General features: G+C 38.6%; 1 protein-coding gene across 1 annotated transcript in view; it reads right to left on the bottom strand.

Moving 5' to 3' along the window:
- Nucleotides 1-749: 749 nt before the first annotated feature.
- arfgef3 (ARFGEF family member 3) overlaps nt 750-18,807 on the bottom strand; it is a 67,496-nt gene continuing 49,438 nt past the window's right edge. Inside the window, exons 32-36 of the mRNA XM_081351301.1 lie at nt 16,278-16,409; nt 15,687-15,817; nt 12,589-12,928; nt 4,847-5,734; nt 750-3,151 (exon numbers count right to left, since the gene is read on the bottom strand). Of these exons, the coding sequence (XP_081207427.1) occupies nt 2,960-3,151; nt 4,847-5,734; nt 12,589-12,928; nt 15,687-15,817; nt 16,278-16,409 (1,683 nt within the window). The 3' untranslated portion in view covers nt 750-2,959. The remainder of the gene's footprint in view (nt 3,152-4,846; nt 5,735-12,588; nt 12,929-15,686; nt 15,818-16,277; nt 16,410-18,807) is intronic.

Genomic DNA, 18,807 nt, shown 5'->3' with positions numbered 1-18,807 from the left:
ACAAAATCTCTATTTTTCACATTCTTATTGAAGACGTTGAGTGATCATTGAAAGGGCAGGCTGGGAAAAGTAAGTGAACCTCCGTGTAACGTCTTTCCAAAAGCTATTTGAGTCAATTAAAGAGATGAGATTGGAAGTGTGGGTCACACAGGTTCCCTCCCTGTCCTTTAAATAAAGGCACAAAGACAAATCTGGTCTTCTCAAGAACGTTTGGTTTCCCAAAAGCTTTCACGGGACCTTTAAAGTGCACTGTAAAGATGCACAAAGCTGGAAAATGCAGCAAAAGCATTACTAAAGACCTTGGTGTTCATCAACCCAAGAGTGAAAAAATGTATTAGTAAATTTTGAGATTAACATGAACTAAAAATAAATGCTAGAAGTATTATTTATTCATGTTTACTAATGTTAACAAATGGAACCTTATTGTAAAGTGCTGTATACCTTCTCTCCCTCTATATATATATATACACATACACACTGTATATTATAAACGCAACACTTGTTTTTGCCCCCATTTTTCATGAGCTGAACTCAAAGATCTAAGACTTTTTCTATGTACACAAAAGGCCTATTACTCTCAAATATTGTTCACAAATCTGTCTAAATCTGTGTTAGTGAGCACTTCTCCTTTGCCGAGCATATCAAGATGCTGATTAGACATAGATCAACGATCCACATATATATATGATTTCAAAAATAGATGAAGAATCCACTCAAAAGAAAAGTTCTGTTTTTTTGCAAATCAGTTTGCTTTATATGTGCATATGTGATTTAATAGTAATATTAAACAGAATAAACTTGCCAGTCAATCTTGCCAATAATAAAACACACGGTTTGTAATTCTGCTTATTTATTCTACAACACTTACAACATAAATGATCGTCCAATAAACACTTCAGAGCACATTCAGCGTAATGCACATGTACTGCAGTTGATTGACAGAAGTTTGATATAAACAGCATGTAGTAAACAAGTACTGAGCGCACTCCCTCCAAAACACACACTAACAGATCCTCGCCAGCGTATATCAAATAATATATATATGCGTGGTACATTATGGGATGATTAATGTTAGTGCACTGGGAATGGAGTGGCATTATGAAATTAAGACATGTTTTGAGTATTATCTGTTTTAGCTTGTATTTTTATGTTTAGCTTAAGTCTGCACACCATAATCCATAGTGTTTTCCTATGGATTTAGACCAAGCGCTGAAAGTTTAGTCTCAAACCAATCATTTGCACTAAACATCCACTAAAAATATCCCTTAGAGTTTATAAAGTCCTTATTTTTGTCCAGACAAAACACTGTCTGAACATATTCACAATCTGTTCAAACTGAACTTTTGTGCTGTCGACTACTTACAAAACCGACACAAACTAGACAAATGTAGACTATCCTTCAGTGTGTACCTAGAAAAAGAAACAAAAAGAAGAAGAGGTACAAGAAAAAATAATCAAATCAGGCTTTCAACTTAAGAAAAAAAAACTTTTTTTGCTAAAAATAAAGTACATAATAGTTTTTCAGAATTCAATCTCATATTGAATATACATTTGTCACATAAATTTGTCTTTGGTCCCTTTCAACATCCAGTTTAATCTCCCCCTGTTGTTTATGCAAAGCAGTTTCCATAAACACAACCGAATATGAGCAATAAATAGAGCTAAAGATTATACATTCTCACTAAGATCATGAAACACAGGCTGTGTGCACTGGATACATGTAAAGAATATCTGTATATGGGTCCAGATTTTCATAGTTCCCATTGCACATAACGAAGTATACAGCGCAGAAGCCTTTTTTGAAATAACTGTATATGAATTACATACCATTTCTTTGTAGCTTGTCATACGTGTTGAGCAAATTTCTCTTAATAACATTAAGCATCACAAAATAAATATCCTTTTTCACACGCACATAAAAATCAACATATACATAATACATGCAGATGATTGAAGGCAAAAATGAATATTCAAACAACTGCAGTTCTAGATATCAAGGAATAAAATATATTTGGGATAAAGCGTTAAAACTGTATGCCCCTAAAAGTGCAAACATATCCACTTTTAATAAATAGATTGTAAATAGTCTCCAGTTAAAAGATGATAACTTCTACAAGTGGCTTTTAGGTTTTTAAGACAACATACGGTGCAGCTGTAAAAACTACACTTACTGTACATTTGATTTCTCACTGTTTTATTCAAGTTTAGTCAGATGTTTGGTGAACTCTAAAACTAGTGTCTGATGTGTTAAACCATAGATTCCCGTTGGATTATGGGTAGTGGGATCTATGGCACACAGTTTCTGCCTGACTGGATGGACGTTGGACATTAGATATTAAACAGATTTCTTGTGAAGGTTGAACGCGACTCCAATGCTTCCAGATTTACAGACAGAAACAAACTAGATGAAGCCAACACATCCGGGCTCCTGATTTTAAACTATAGCTGATACTACAAAAGGACGTAATGTCTTGTACAGTGTTTTTGTTCAGAATTAAATATGTAACTTAAGCCAATTCCTCTGATTACTTCTATTTTAAGGCATTGTATAATATGTACATGAACTATGTTGTGATGATACTAACATAAAACTGCATTTAGCAAAGCACAAGTTCATGCTTTAGATATATCAATCAAAGCATTAACGAAAGTGCATCAAGTTCCACGTTTCATTGTGCAACGACTTTAACTGGTTGAAATGTTCAGGGGAGTTTAAAGTTGAAGTTTTAAAGGGTTAGATGAACATAATTCTGTATATGGCACATGTACATTTAAAGCTAATGCACATTCAGAGATATAAATAAATAAAAAATATAGATTCTGAATATAACAGCATGGATATTGAAGAACATTCGCAGAAGGGTTTTGTATTACACAGAGATCACTGTGCACTACGGTAAAAATAGTTAGACGTCACAGAATACATGAGCGTAAAGAGTAAAGCACATGAGCCGGGTCATCACAGGATGATGTCATAAACGCGTCCCACTCGCCCGAGCCACTCGCGCACCGCCTGCCTCACTCTGAGGTCGGTCACATGACAGGTCAGCTGACTGATGCAGGGGAACACGGCTGGCTGGAGGGCCATGAACGTGGGGTCCGACAACACCTGGATCTGATTCAGGATCGTGAGGACCATGTTGGTCCAGGCCTGGGCAGGAAAATCGACATGACATAAAATATGCATAAAAGAATATCAGTCCCATACAAGAAATATGCAATTCCAGAAAAAAACGCTGAAAGTTCTGTAATTTGACTCTATATTCTTCTATTAATGTCACGATCGGTTTAATTCCTTCCGAAGGCTATAAAACAAAACAAAAATATGTAGCAAAATTGTTTTAATGTAAAAATATAGTAGGTGTGTAAATACACTCGTGTCACGATTCGGTTCGATACATGATACTATCTCAAGATATGATATTATACGCTCACGATACTTTAAATAAAGCCAAAATATTGGCTTAAAATAGGATTACTTCCCAGACACATAAACGGTTAATAAAAAGTACTTTTCATTCAAATGCTACATTGGTGTTATATCAGGAATGATCAGCTCAATGGTGACGCCAGAATAGAAATATTCATGATTCTGCTTAGCTAAAAATACAGAATTAGGTTACACTCGATGTAACTTTATTGGAGTTATTGCGTGCGAGAGAGATCTCAGGACTGGCGGGAGCATATTGTGGAGGGCTTTAACGAGGAGCAGCGGGTCCGAAACTTTAGGATGAGCAAGCCAACCTTTGATATGTTGTGTCAACGTTTGTCCACATTCCTCTTCTACGACGACACCATCCGCGTCGGGGTTTCTCTCGTCATTAAACCGCGGAGACGTAATGCCTCAGAAAATCCGATCTGCCCGTTTACATGACAGTCGCACTGGCACATATCTGATTTATTTCCACATATGAATGAGGCCTGAAACCGGTCTCAAAATATCCGAATGCATGCGTTTTTTTCCTGTTTACACGTCATAAAACACATCCGATCTGTGTCACAACATCGGAATTGGGTCACATTTCAGGCCTATGGCCTCGTTTACACTGTCAGTGAAATGTGACCCAATTCCGATTTTTTGCTCATATGTGACACAGATCGGATGTGTTCTATGACGTGTAAACAGGAAAAAAACGCATGCATTCGGATATTTCAAGATCAGTTTCAGGCCTCATTCATATGTGGAAATAAATCGGATATGTGCCAATGCGACTGTCATGTAAACAGGCAGATCGGATTTTCTGAGGCATTACGTCTCCGCGGTTTAATGACGAGAGAAACCCTGACGTGTGTCTGCAAAGGGACGGATGGCCCGACAACAAGGAGAGGAATGTGGACAAACGTTGACACAACATATTGTTGTACACAACAAAATTTCAGACCCACTGCTCCTTGTTAAAGCCAATATTTAAAGCCAATATGCTCCCACCAGTCCTGAGATCTCTCTCACACACAATAACTGAAGCATATGTGCAATGATGGCACTTTTCGTCCTCCTTCGCCTCAAAATCATGGTGATGTTTGGCAAACTTCGCATATATCGCAGAGCTAGCATCAAGCATATTTCGCGTCCGTCCATCTTTGCAAGATAATTTAACCCTTTAAGCATGCGCGATGTTTCAGATAGCATGGCAAGTGTAAACACATGAATCGGATATGGGTCACAGTTGAAAGAACGTGTAAACGGACGGTCAAAAAAATCGGATAAAGGTAACAAATCAAAATTGGGCATCAAGACCTGCAGTGTAAACGAGGCCTATGTCAACTTTGGTAAATGCATTATTCATGATTATAAAATGACTGATCCGCAGTGAGTCTTGCTCATGTGTCTCCTGTCGCGCCTCACCTGTATCTGTGCCTCAGAGTCTCTGATGGAGATGTTGTGTGAGCTGGCCGTGGAGCCGGATCGGGTCCTCTTCTCTTGCCTCAGGAGCTCGGGCCCCGCGCTGAAGGAGTGTCGCATCGGCCCCGGCTCCACCAGTTGCTGAGGCCTCGGGGGTCCCGGGGGGTCCGGCCCGCGCAGGGTCCCCGCCTCGCCCCTCTTCTCTCCCGCTGTGGCATCTTTGGGAAACACAGTGTGATTGTGCTGCTGCTGCTTGCGTTTCTTGTACTCGATCATGAGTTTACTGATGGTTTTGTCGGTGGCGATGGTGTACAGCTTGTTTCCCGCACTCTCCCACCACTCCTTCTTACGGGCCCCGTCTCTCCGGTCTCCTCTCAGCTGGGGGACACTTGCACTCGATCCACCGGGACTGAGGATCTCATCCGAGGGCGTCTCGTCAAGGTGAAGGCGGACACTGTCCTCGGAAGGCGTCCCGTGACCCGACAGGCCCCCGGTCGAGGGCGTGGACGTCTCCGAATTAAAAAGCGGTAAGAAAAAGAGTGGGTCGGCCCGGTGTGTGGGTTGTTCTCCTAAACTGCTCTCCAGGTCCAGGTGCATCTGGATGTAGTTGTTGCACGAGTCCATGCAGAGTTTGTGCAGGCGTTTGACCAGCCAGGCCCAGTCTGCGCTGCTGGAGGGTTGTGTGCTCAGAGACGGGACACGAGCGTGCCACTGACGCTTCTCCCGCGCACGAGGAGGACTCACCTGGGCCATCTCCTCGAAGATATCTTCGTCCTCAGAGGAGCACTGCTGGGACGAGTCTGAGCCGCCCTCCTCTTCCTCACTCAGGATCTTCTTCACCTGCTCCACCGTCATGTTCTCCTGGTTCGTCAGCATTGCACACAGCAAAGCCTGAACACCCAACAGGAAAGCATATTGAGATGATGCTTCATGAACAAAGATATTCACCAGTTAAATCATTTGAAATGACAAATTCTTACGCTTAATGAACACCGTAAGGTTTCACACATCTACAGTGTGTCAGAACGGCAGCAACAAAACTGACAGCGTTTGTGCTGTCAAAGTAAAGTGATTACTGTGTTGCTATGCAAAATAGAAATTCATTAGTATCAGAAACTAACAACTTTTACTCATTTATACATATACCATTTTTAATATACAGTTGTAATCAGAATTAATGGCACCCTGGTAAATATGATCAAAAATGGCTGTAAAAAAAATAATCCTTTGTTTATCCTCTTGATCTTTCATTAAAAAAACTTGCAAAAATCTAACCTTTCATTGAATTAAAATAATTAAAAGTGGGCGGGAAATCACATTATGAAATAAATGTTTTTCTCCAAAACACGTTGGCACCCCTAGAATTTTTTACGAGTAAAATATCTCTGAAGTATATTCCCATTAATATTTACCTTTTTTTAGCACACCAGGGTGACTAGGAACATGAAACTGTCCAGCTATGACTTCTTTTTTCACAGGAGTTTAAATATGAGGAAACACAAAGGCAAAATTCCCTGAATCATCCATCGCAATGAGTAAAACCAAAGAATATAGTTCTGCTGTGCAGCAAAAGATTGTTGAGCTTCACAAAATAGAAAGTGGCTGTAAGAAAATATCTAAAGAATTGAAAATCCCCATTTTGGCCATCAGGGCAATAATTAAGAAGTTCCAATCAACTAAAGATGTTACGAATCTGCCAGGAAGAGGACGTGTGTCTATATTGTCTTAATGCACGGTGAGGAGGAAAGTTCGAGTGGCCAATAATTATGGCCAGCGTGTTTTGGAGAAAAGCATTTATTTCATAATGTGATTTCCCCCCCACTTTCAATTCTTTTGCTTCAGTGAAAGGTTAGATTTTTGTGATTTTTTTGAATGAAAGATCAAAAGGATAAACAATGCAGATTCATTTTTACAGCCATTTTTTATCATATTTACCAGGGGTGCCATTAATTCTGACCACAACTGTATATATAGGCTGCAACTATTTGATCAAAAATACAGTAAAACAGTGATATTGTGAAATATTATTATAAGTATAGGTGTTTTCTATGTGAATATATTTTATACTGTAATTTATTCCAAACCTGAATTTTCAGCATCATTACTGCAGTCTTCAGTGTCACATGATCCTTCAGAAATCACTCTAATATGATGATTTGATGCTCAAACATTTCTGATTATTACCTTTTTAAAATACTAGGTTGAAAACAGTTTTTGCTGCTTTGTGGAAACCATGATACATTTATATAATTAATCAGCGCAGAAGAATAGAGGGCAAAAACTTAAAGTGAATGACAGGGACCGTCGAACACTAAGAAGAATTGTGTCCAAAACAACACAGAACTGCAGCAAACTGACAGCAAACCTCAACATTCACCCTGAAAACTGTTTCCACAAACCAACATCAATTAAAGATTTAATCTCAGACACCACTGCTAAAATGTGAAAAAGATGGAGTTATGATCATACAACCAGGAACGAGGGTTCGAGGTTTCGAACAAAAGATGTGTCTGTACGCAGGCGATGTTCTGTTGTTTGTTGCAGCACCAGAGGTTAGGATCCCTAGGTTGATGTCCATCTTAAAAAAATTCAGCACTTACTCGGGATATAAATTAAATGTAAAAAAAAACACAAATCTTAAGTTTTAACTACACCCCTCAGAGTGACATGCTGAGTAGATTAAAATTTAAGTGGAATTCATCAAGTATTAAGTACATGGGGATTATAATAACAAAGGATATTTCTAAATTGTTTGACAGCAATTATGGCCCTATAAGTGAGAACATTAAATCATATATATATATATATATATATATATATATATATATATATATATATAGGTGGTCCCAACTGCCCTTACAGATGCATAACAGGATAGATACAGAAAAAATGAACATGCTCCCCCGACTCTTATACCTCTTCCAATCCTTACCAGTCGAAGTTCTGTTAAAACAATTTGCTGAATGGGATAAGTGGACTTCAAGATTCGTATGGGGGGGGGGGGGGGTAGGAGGCCAAGAATTCAATTTAAAACACTACCAAAAGAGAAAGGGTGTAGATCACTGCCATGTTTATCAGATTATTTCAAAGCAGCCCAGCTAAGACCTTTAGCATGCTGCTGTAACCCAGAATATATAGCAAAGTGGACGTATTTGGAGATCTCGCAGCGGACTGTACCATTGCAATCAGTGCTGGGTAGCAAACTTTTATATGAAGAGTATTCTAAACGTTTAAATCAATGCAGATTCCTTTTAGAATCTGGTTTAAAGAATGCAAATCTCTGTTACTTGAAAGACAATCTAGACTATTAAGATGGGTTGCTTTCGCCCCCAACTTTAAACCAGCAAGGGCTGATGGGAGGTTTCAGCTCTGGTATAGGCTTGGCATCACCTCTTTTAGTTCATTTTCATCAAAGGGAGAATTAGATAGCTTTCAGGAGATTTAAGATAAATATGGTTTGGGAAAACTTGATTTTTTTTTAGGTACTTGCAAACTAGAACTTATTTTAATAAAGAGATCCGATACATGTAGAAGCATGACACCAATTTAACTGATCTATTTATTGGCATGTATAAAAATAAAGATAATAGGAAACTTGTCTCAAAACTAAATCTAGCCAATCAATCCATAAAGAAATAATCAACAAATAGGGTTAGATTAAAGTGGGGAAAAGATTCTGGTCTAGGTGTTTCAGAGGAAGACTGGCTGAATATCTGTTCTGTACAGGCGACAGGCTCGGGTTTGTGGGCAGACTTCTTGGAGGAATCTTATTAGATACTTTGTAACCCCCAAGTTAAAATCTATTCAGACTTGCGAGAAGGGAAGTGATCCATGTTGGAGGAAATGTGGGGAACAGCTGGCAGACCATTTTCATGTATTCTGGAGCTGCCCTAGCCTGGAAATCCAGACCTAAATCTAAAAGATTAATGGTCTGGCGTCAACTAATGAAAATCGTCCAGCTCGAGGGGCGGCACCAAGCATGCATTTGAAACGCACGCAATTGGATAACACTGCGACCAATCACAACATTGCTTAGCTACCAGCGGAGCTAACTGGTTGACTCTTGATGTATCCGGTCGGCAAAACAGCAAAAACGCCCTTCTTGCAAAGGAACGATTCGAGCGCCGTCTTCTGTTCCTCTTTTAGAGAAAAAGCCAAGTCTAACTCGTTCATTATAGCAGCCAAAGCCGTTTCAAACAACTGGTGTTCATCCATAGCCATCTTGCAATGTTTACCAATGACTTTGACCTCACAGCGCTGTCGTCATCTCGCCTCTGGCCCGCCTATATCAGATAACCCGATGTGATTGGTGCAGCTCGGATAGAGGGGCATATTTAATGAGCATCATTACTCGACACCAGAGTAACTCGCTGAGCAAATTCAACTTGTGCTCTCGCGAGATCTCTGGATTACTAGTGTAGAGCTGCCCAGCCATTCAGACATATTGGCAGGAGGTAATACAAGTAATACATTATATTTTCGGTGATGGAATTGACTCCTCATTTTCTACAATTTACCTGGGCAACTTAGCAGCTCATTTGATGATGAAAGACAAGTATCTTTTAAAGATATTATTAGCAGCCAGCAAGAAAGCTGTAACACGAAAGTGGCTACAATCTGAACCCCCGACAAAGGCTGAGTGGCTGGACATTATGACCAGTGGCCAAACTATGGAGAGGATGATTTTCGCTTTAAACCTACAGATGGATAAGTATTTGCAGTATTGGGAAAAATGGATTGTGTTTACAACTTCATGACATGTTTATTGACCAGTGTATCATCTGACATACTTTCATCAATGTTGTTTTATGTATGAATGACCAAATGATTGTTCTGTCTTGTTTAGATGTGATTGTATGTTGTTGTTGCTGGTTTTGTTTTTTCAAAAGGATAAAGAATATTATTGAGTGAGAAGCAGATTCCCTCCTTCAACATCTCTGAAGCAACTGGCAATGTTCTGATGGACCACATTCAAAAGATGTATTAACTCTTTCCCCGACAGCATTTTTGAAAAAAGTTGCCAGACAGCGCCAGGATTTTTGATCATTTTCACAAAAGTTTTATGGCCCCCAGAATATTTTGTTGCATGAATATCTGAACATGCAATATATCATAAGAAAGAACGGACACTCTGCTTTTAAACAAACAAAAAACTGTCTTGTTCTAGCTTCATGCATTTCTTTTTTATCACGTTTCATAAAAAAAGCTACATTTTTAGGGGAAAAGCTGATAAAATCATGTTTTTGTCAAAGACTACATCTGAATCAGATTCAGAACGATGATCAAAACACAGATGGAGTAGATCGAGTCCATCAACACCCCCACATCCACAGTCCTAAAGCTCGACATTATTCACTACCATTACTTTTTTACCAGACAGTTTTGATTTATTTGCTGTTTAGTGGTTAATCGCGTTATTTCACATACAGTATATGGATATGGATCTGCTTACACATGCTATAACTTGTTTCTGCTTCTTCTTCGCCTGTGTTTTGATCCAGAGATTCTGCACTCTTTCAGAAGATGCGTAATAGCGCCCCCTACCGTATCAAATTTCGAGTTAATCTATTCTAATATGGTTGGAAGCTGTATTAGTGTGCTTTCACACCTGCCTCATTTAGTTCGGTTGAATCGCACTAGAGTCGTTTTCCTCATTGGTGCGGTTCGTTTGGGCAGGAGTGAATGCGGCAATCGCACTCGGGTGCGCACCAAAAGCGGACAAAACAAGCGTCCCAAGACCTCCTGGAAGAGGTGGTCTCGGTACGCTTTCAAACAAACTCTGGAGCGGTTCGTTTCTGGTGAGAACGTAAACCAGTTGCCGTAGTCAGCTGCACTGTGCATTATGGGATGAGGAGAAATGTTTGTTGACAGTTTGCACTTTAAGCATGGCAGCTCGCGGACAAAGTTGTGAGGAGGTGCGGAGCCTGATAGAAATTAGGTATGATGACCATATGTCCCAACTGTCAAAAACTATTTTAAAGAGAGAAAGGGCACAACATTACCTGATGGATCATTGGTCATTTTTTTGGATGATGAGCATGTCAGTGTTTAGCAACATTAATGCACGCCTCCTCCTGAAGTGACTTGCGATACGCCTTCGCCGCGTGCAGTGCATTGACACGTTATTTTCAAGCCGCATATCCGCGCTTCATTCTCACATGTTATTGTTTGCCTAAAGTGGTGTAGACAAACTATATAATAAAATATGACCAGGGATACAATCAGCCCACGCAGTCGTCTCTCCATAGTAAACAGCGGCGTGTTGTCTGCCCGATTACTTCTGGGAGTTCTGTTGGAATTTTCCAGCACGTTAAAGGTGCTGTATGTAACTTTTTTTATAAAATGAATCCTTTTTTTATTGGCCGTCTGTGAAGGGGTTGTAATCACACATTACATTGATACACTTTTCGTGTTTTGCTATTACCTCTGAAGGCCAGTAATCCTATTTTTATGTGAAGTCTCCGGGTCGGATTTTCTGCGAAATCCACCGGATGTGACGTGCATGCGCGCTCCCGAGCCTACAGTCTATTGCAACTGTACTGCAGCTAACGACATGGAGTCTGATAACACCAAAAAACGACCTGCCTCCAGCACAACACAGACTCCAACACAAACTCCAAATATATATATATATATATATATATATATATATATATATACACAGTATATATATATATATATAAAAATATCTGCTGAAGCTCGTCAGGCCAAACGTCAATCGGATCGACTCAGGATGAAAACACGGATCAACATCGGCAGAGCGTTTGAATTATGGAGAGACCTCCGTTTTGAAATAGCAAGGTAAAATATAACATACATAAGACATGAAATGAATACAAAAGACTGTTCCATGATAACAAAAAGCAGGTGCTTTAGGATGTAACTTTTATTTTATGTACTAGATCTACTGTCTAACATCACTCATCCCACTACTATCATATTGTTTATAATACACATTTCCAGACATGTTCAGTACAGTAATATTACTTCCTACTGTCTTATTGTTACACTGAAATTGTCCAGTCTAGTTGACTAACCGTTTTCGTTTTCATTCATTGACCTATGTTGACATTGCTGATTGTGAAAGATACACAAATAGTTAGTGAAATAATGCTAGATAACACCACATGTCGGCAAAATACAGTCAATGTAACGTTATCATGGTACGAGCATGGAGCATTAGTTCTACGTCAAGCTGATAAAAGTAGCCTATTATGGTAATGTTGCAGTGGGAGTTTACAAGAGTTTCCAGCATGTTGTGTGATGCTTTCGCCGTTGTGTTGAAAGTCTCAGTGTGGCCGCCGGTAGTGAGTTCGCGCTCTTGAGTTTGAGCACGCACACGAGCACTGTTGTTGCAATCTGAAACATCACCGCTAGAGGCCGCTGGATCCTACATACAGCACCTTTAATTCTGACCAATCGAAGTGCAGTTATGGGATTGCGTTCAAGACACATCTGGCCAACGAGTGATGTGGATGTTGTCACGTGACTTCATTTTATCAACTCATAAACTGATTCGGACCAGAGCAATCAGTGTGGTGTGAAAAGGAACCAAAACGCCTGAAAAATGCTACTATCTATCATTTTTCGCCCTTGGTTTGGACCAAATGAACCGAACTACAGATGTGAAAAGCACCCTTAAAGCCCAATTTTTGTAAAACACCTAAGTAAAGAAATATGGCCTATTCCGCTGGTGCTCAAATTGTTTTGTCCCTGTATATACTGAGGTAAGAGTGTAAATGTACCTGAAAGTAGATATTGAAGCTCATGGCAGATTGGCGGTACAAGTTCGCAGCTCCACACACCCCTGACACTTTCATGAGCAGATACTTGAGGCCGGGACGCGTGTCGAACTCCCGCGCGGTGCGGTACGAGTCCAGCAGCAGGTCAAAGATGATGGCCAGGTTCTGCATGGAGATGTAGCGGAGAAAGCCTGCGCCTCGGGGCTCCGACACTCCCGGGACCCTGGCCTGGCCCTCGGAGATCCCAGAGCCTTTCACAAACTCTTCCAAGAGGATATCATACAGGTTCTGCAGGAGCACCTGATGGGACAGCAAACTCACCACCAGAGTCCTGAAGGGAATCCTGCACAGAAACATGCGTTCGGTTCGCTTTAAGCAGATCATTTAGGATCAGAATTTCATTTACAAGCACTAAAGTATCGGCCGATATATATTCATTTTTTATGTTATCGTTTTCGGCCCGATAAGAAAATTTGTCTGATATATTAAAGCAATTTGTTTTTTTAATTGCTTGAAATATGATTGGAATCACTTCAAAAAAGGAAAATACAATTAAGGTCATATAGGCTACATACAAATTTTAATGAGAACATGGCTTTTAATGGTGAGACTTTTGTAATCAGACTTTCAAAAATTATATAAAAATATGGATTTAGATTTATCGGACAATATATCGGTTATCGGCTTTAAAATATAAAGAATTATCGGTATCGGCCAAAATGTTCATATTAGGATACCCTAATTGGTATACAAAAAATCTAAACAAATGCAGTGTCATGCAGTGTACAACCCGGTTCTGTAGGTGATAATTAGATTACTTTAAAGTCCCCCTGTGGTGAAAATCCAGCTTTTAATGTTGTTTATATGTCTATGTGGTGTTTTTAATATGCTTTAAGACAAAGCATGTGTAAATTCATAAGTCGACAGCATTGCTGAGTATTTCCTCCTTAAAACTGCAGTGAACCAAAGACAGTCTCAAAAACACACTTAGAAATCGCTGGTGTTTCTGACGTCACAAACTACCTAGTAACCAATCAGATCAACGTGTGATCGTCAACCAGTGGATCTCTGAGTGAGTGAGTGAGTGGAGGCGGGGCTCATTTGCATATTTAGAGAACCGCAAATAGTAAATGAGGCAAGGGTGTAGAGCATACCTGTCAGCATTTGGTTTTCAAAATCCAGGAGATAATACACATGTTAAGTGTATTATTTACATTGCTATACCCATAAATGGTAAGATGCACATAAATTGTTGCGTCCAACATTGTTGAAATTTACAACTGTACTTCGGTTTCTTTGCAGGGACACCGCCTTCACCTGCCATGTCTATCGGCTCGCTTTCGGGTTAAACTTTCCGCGACTGTGCAACTGGGTTATGGGTTGCCAGGTTGAGGTGACAAACGGGTTGAAATTGTATATGGTGTGTGGATTGTGTGAATATAATGCATTTAATACAAGATCTGGCAACTGGTCAACATTAGACAAACATATTGGTCCGATTATTCATAAAGGAGTTTGGGCCATGCAAATTACGGGAGTTTCCCGGGAGAAATAACAAACCGGGAGGGGTCCGGGAGATAGGGCTAAAAAACGGGAGAAACCCGGGAAAAAACGGGAGTGTTGACAGGTATGCTGTAGAGTTACAGTACATTCAAGATATTATATATATACAGTACCAGTCAAAAGTTTGGAAACACTACTTTTTTTAATGCTTTTGAAAGAAGTCTCTTATGCTCATCAAGCCTGCAGTTAAAAAAAAAAAAAAAACAAAACAAAAAACACTAATATTATGAAATATTATTACAATTTAAAATAATGGTTCTCTTTTTTAATATACTTTAAAATGTAATTTATTTTTGTGATGCAAAGCTGAATTTTCATCAGCAAGTACTCCAGTCTTTGGTGTCTTATGATCCTTCAGAAATCATTCTAATATGATGATTTGATACTCAGTTATTATCAATGATGGAAACAGTTGTGCTGTTTAATATATTTTTTTGGAATACTTTTTTCAGGATTCATTGATGAGCAAAACGTTAACAGCATTTATTCATAAAAACAGCATTTATTCAAAATAAAAACATTTCTAACAATATAAATCGTTACCATCACCTTTTATCAATTTAACGCATCCTTGTTGAATTAAAGTACTAATTTCTTTAAAAAAAAATAGTTATTGTTCCCAAACTTTTGAACGGTAGTGTATATTGTTGCAAAAGATTTCTATTCTAAATAAATACAGTTCTTTTTAACTTTTTATTCATCAAATAATCCTGAAAAAAGTATCTCAGGTTATAAAAAAATATTAAGCAGCACAACTGTTTCCAACATTGATCATAAATCAGCATATTAGAATGATTTCTGAAGGATCATAAGACACCAAAGACTGGAGTACTTGCTGATGAAAATTCAGCTTTGCATCACAAAAATAAATAACATTTTAAAGTATATTAAAAAAGAGAACCATTATTTTAAATTGTAATAATATTTCATAATATTACTGTTTTTTTTTTGTTTGTTTTTTTGTTTTTAACTGCAGGCTTGATGAGCATAAGAGACTTCTTTCAAAAACATTAAAAATAGTAATGTTTCCAAACTTTTGACTGGTACTGTATATATATATATATATATAAGAGGCATGAATGTCATTTTGGTGATCAAAGATGAGTTTTAAGGGATAAAATGATAACAGGGGCACTTTAAAAAGTATGGAAGAACAGTAAGGCATGCAGGTTTTGTTTGCAGTGGCCTTACCCAATTTTTCTGTGTCAAGCACAGCATGTGAAAGAGAAGAAAACACACAAGCACAGGTTACATTCGATTAAAACAACATTTCAGTTTTAATCTGTAATTTAACTATATTTTATTTTACTTAACATTTTGTATTGTAAGTTATAAAAAGTGGTTCTTTAATATCAGGTCTATGGATGAATGGCATTTTACATATCAGTCACTGAAACCAATATTGATCAACCACTAAACTGAATATTGGGAGCGATGCGTCCCCTCGCTTTCTTGCAGTCCTGTATCACGTCATGATCTACACAACGTTATTAAAATAATAAATATCTGCAGTCTGAGTTTAATGTCCATCCTCTCACCTCTTCTGCGCTTGACCGTTGGATTGCTGATCGGCTGGAAGCTCAATGATCAGCACACAGGACTGAGCGTGCTCAAACCCTTCCTTGTTGCTGGGAGTTTTAGGTGAGCACTGCGTATCTAGCATGAAGACCTGGAAGATGAAGAAATTAATCCAACCATTATAAACAAATTATACACACAAAGAGCCAAGCAGCTGTTTATTAAAGAGGCCATTTTAAAGTCTTGATGTTGTTTTTGTGCTCTACTAGAACAGGTTTTCCTGCTTGAATGTTGATTATTCTCCTCATATTCTCCATTGTTGCGGCTCCTCTCTTCCCAGTCTGTCAGTAACGCTCTGTTTACTTCCTGTCTCTATGAAGCCCCTCCTTCTGAAAAGCACACTGTGCTCTGATTGGTCGGCTGGAGCAGTGTGTTGTGATTGGTCGAGCGCTTCGAGTGTGTTTGGGAAATGTCCCGCCCTTTACCATAACCGCCAGTTTAACACACTACTAACTAACTCAACCAGGCCCCGCTCCTTTATTCTGCGTATGCCTTGGGCGGGAATTATTAGTTATTAAAAGAAACGAGGTGAGTGAGGTGTGCAGGTGTACCTGTTGAGCCATGGCCCGGATCCTCATGTACTCGGCCTCTGCTGAAGGAGAGTGTGACGGGGCCGCGACCTTCACTTCACACGCGTCTCCAGTGAAACTGTCCGAACCGCTCCGGAAACAAGCCAGCAGATTCTGCCGGAGAGAAGAGAAGAGAAGGGATTTAGAGAACAATAACAAAGAAACGCTTGTGTCCTCATGATTTAATTCCACTATTTTTAGAAGGAATGTATGTACATAAATACAAATTAACATACATTTTTATAATATATCTATTTATATTTATAACTATTTATCCATCCATCCATCGAATGTGAATATATTTTTTATATATATATATATACATATATATATATATATATATATATATATATATATATATATATATATATATATATATATATATATATTTATCATCTATCCATCCATCTATATATATATATATATATAGATCCATTGAGTGTGAGAAGTAGATTGTTTTATTTGTGATGAATCACGCCAAATTGTTTGTCCTTTGAGCTTTTAGTTTTTCTATGGATTTTTCTAAAATAAAATCTGTAGCTGTTGTTTGGCTTTTTTTGCCAAATAATTTGGGGTTTGGTCTTCTGAAAAATATTAAAACAAATATAAAAATTTTCCCTCATATTTTGATGCTTTAATTGAACTTGTAGGGTCATTAAAACAAGCATCTCCTCCAGACATCACTTTTGGCCACAACTGTATATTTTATATCAAAATATTTTAAGATTTAAATAAATTTCTTCTATTTTCTTCCCCCACATTTGGATGAAACTTGCAGTGCAAATCAAAGCTTCACTGGTTTATATACACGTGACACATGAATACTCTCCCCATTAAAAACGTTGTACAGAACAAGCTCTTTAAGTGCTCGCATGAATAAAGCTCTTGCATCTGTCCGTACTGTGCTTGACCTATATCAACATTTCTTATAGCAGCAGCTTTATAACTGCAAAAGAGCATCAGCATGTATGCAGTGTGTGTGTGTGTAAGTGAAAGTCTTAGTGAAACCATACAAGGAAAACCTTTGATTCTGTACACCAGATTCACTACAGTGTTCGGCATCTCTAGTCTATGGTTGGATGATATAGCTTAAATAAATACCCCAATAATGTTCAGCCTTTTGATAATATTCAATGTAAATGTATTAGTTTTGATGAGGCTTAAAAGCCGATTTTATTTATCCATCATTTCAACCACAAAAGCCACTGTAGCCCCAATGTCTGAATGAACTGATTCGTGGAAATGACTCAATCCCCGCCGTCTATGAGCATTTGCACTGCTTAAAAGGTCAATATTGTTTCTTCCATCTGCAGACCTAAATGAAAAAAAAAAAACCTCCTCATCCTGCCATTGATCAGACAAACCGATTGTCCCGGTCCAGCTTCCATTGGCTGAGGGAGACAGTGTTGTTTGGCACAGCCTTTAGGAAACTTGATTGCCAAGTAAGAAATACATTAAGATAATTGCAATCTAAAGTCTCGTGATTTTGTTATAATCAGAAAGCATTAATTTTACACATGTGTATTCAAGTTCCTGACGGTAGCACCATTTTACTTCTTTCCAGAAAATAGCACAACACTAATCCTCAAAGCAGATTACACCCTGAATATTAGTGGAGACAGCGAAGACCACATGTGGCCGAAGACTTCCTGAGCATTACGCTTCAATCTATTGACGTAAACAACGTTTTGCAGAGCATGAGTTTAAATACACAGTAACAGTGAATTTTCATGTTCAAACCGATGTAGTAGGAATGCGATTTTCCAAAGCTTTAGAGGCCAATCTTTCCATGACTCTTGTTTTCATGCCTGTCTGACAAGCTTTTCACTTTCATCGGCTCAGAAACAGCTTGTGTGAACCTCACAAAGTCTAGATGTAGAGAGCTCAACTCTATAGTTTATCGCCTACGGGCCATTCTTAATTCTCAATGTCATGAACAATCATGAAAGATGAACTGGTTAGTGGTTAGCATTAGCAGCTAGTTCTGCTAGGCATGCACAATATATCAGTGAACCGCACAGCTTTGTTAGGCACAGGGCAACGTTTTAAGGATGTAATGAAAAATGGACTGTTCTTTCCTAATAAAGGGCTTCCAGGCACACTCATAATGCGATTATTATGGGATTTGGGCAATAATGTGATTAAACCTCATGAAAACACAATACTTCAATCAAACTGAGATTAAGCTCATAATCGTTGTAACCATAATCACATTAAGATATGTGGTGTACGCTGATTTTAAACGCAATAAACAGGCATGTAAACAGCTTAATCGTGTTAATACCGCTCTGACCACAGTGCGCATGAGCTTGACAACCACAGATGAACATCATGAATGAACTCATGAACATTACTCTGATGTTTCCCCCCCACTCTTATCTTCATCCAGAGAAGAACATTATGCATATCAAAATAAGAGTCATGGTCTATTTTAGGCTTTTTTTCTCTGGTTATTATTGGTATTTTGGTGCCCAGTCAAAGCAATGAAAGACTAACAAGTTCACTCTTACAA

This window comes from Scardinius erythrophthalmus (genome assembly GCF_964197995.2).
Source record: "Scardinius erythrophthalmus genome assembly, chromosome: 21".
Taxonomy (NCBI): Eukaryota; Metazoa; Chordata; class Actinopteri; order Cypriniformes; family Leuciscidae; genus Scardinius; species Scardinius erythrophthalmus.
Note: the sequence above shows the minus strand (reverse complement) of the source record. Positions and strands in the feature narration are given on the sequence as shown.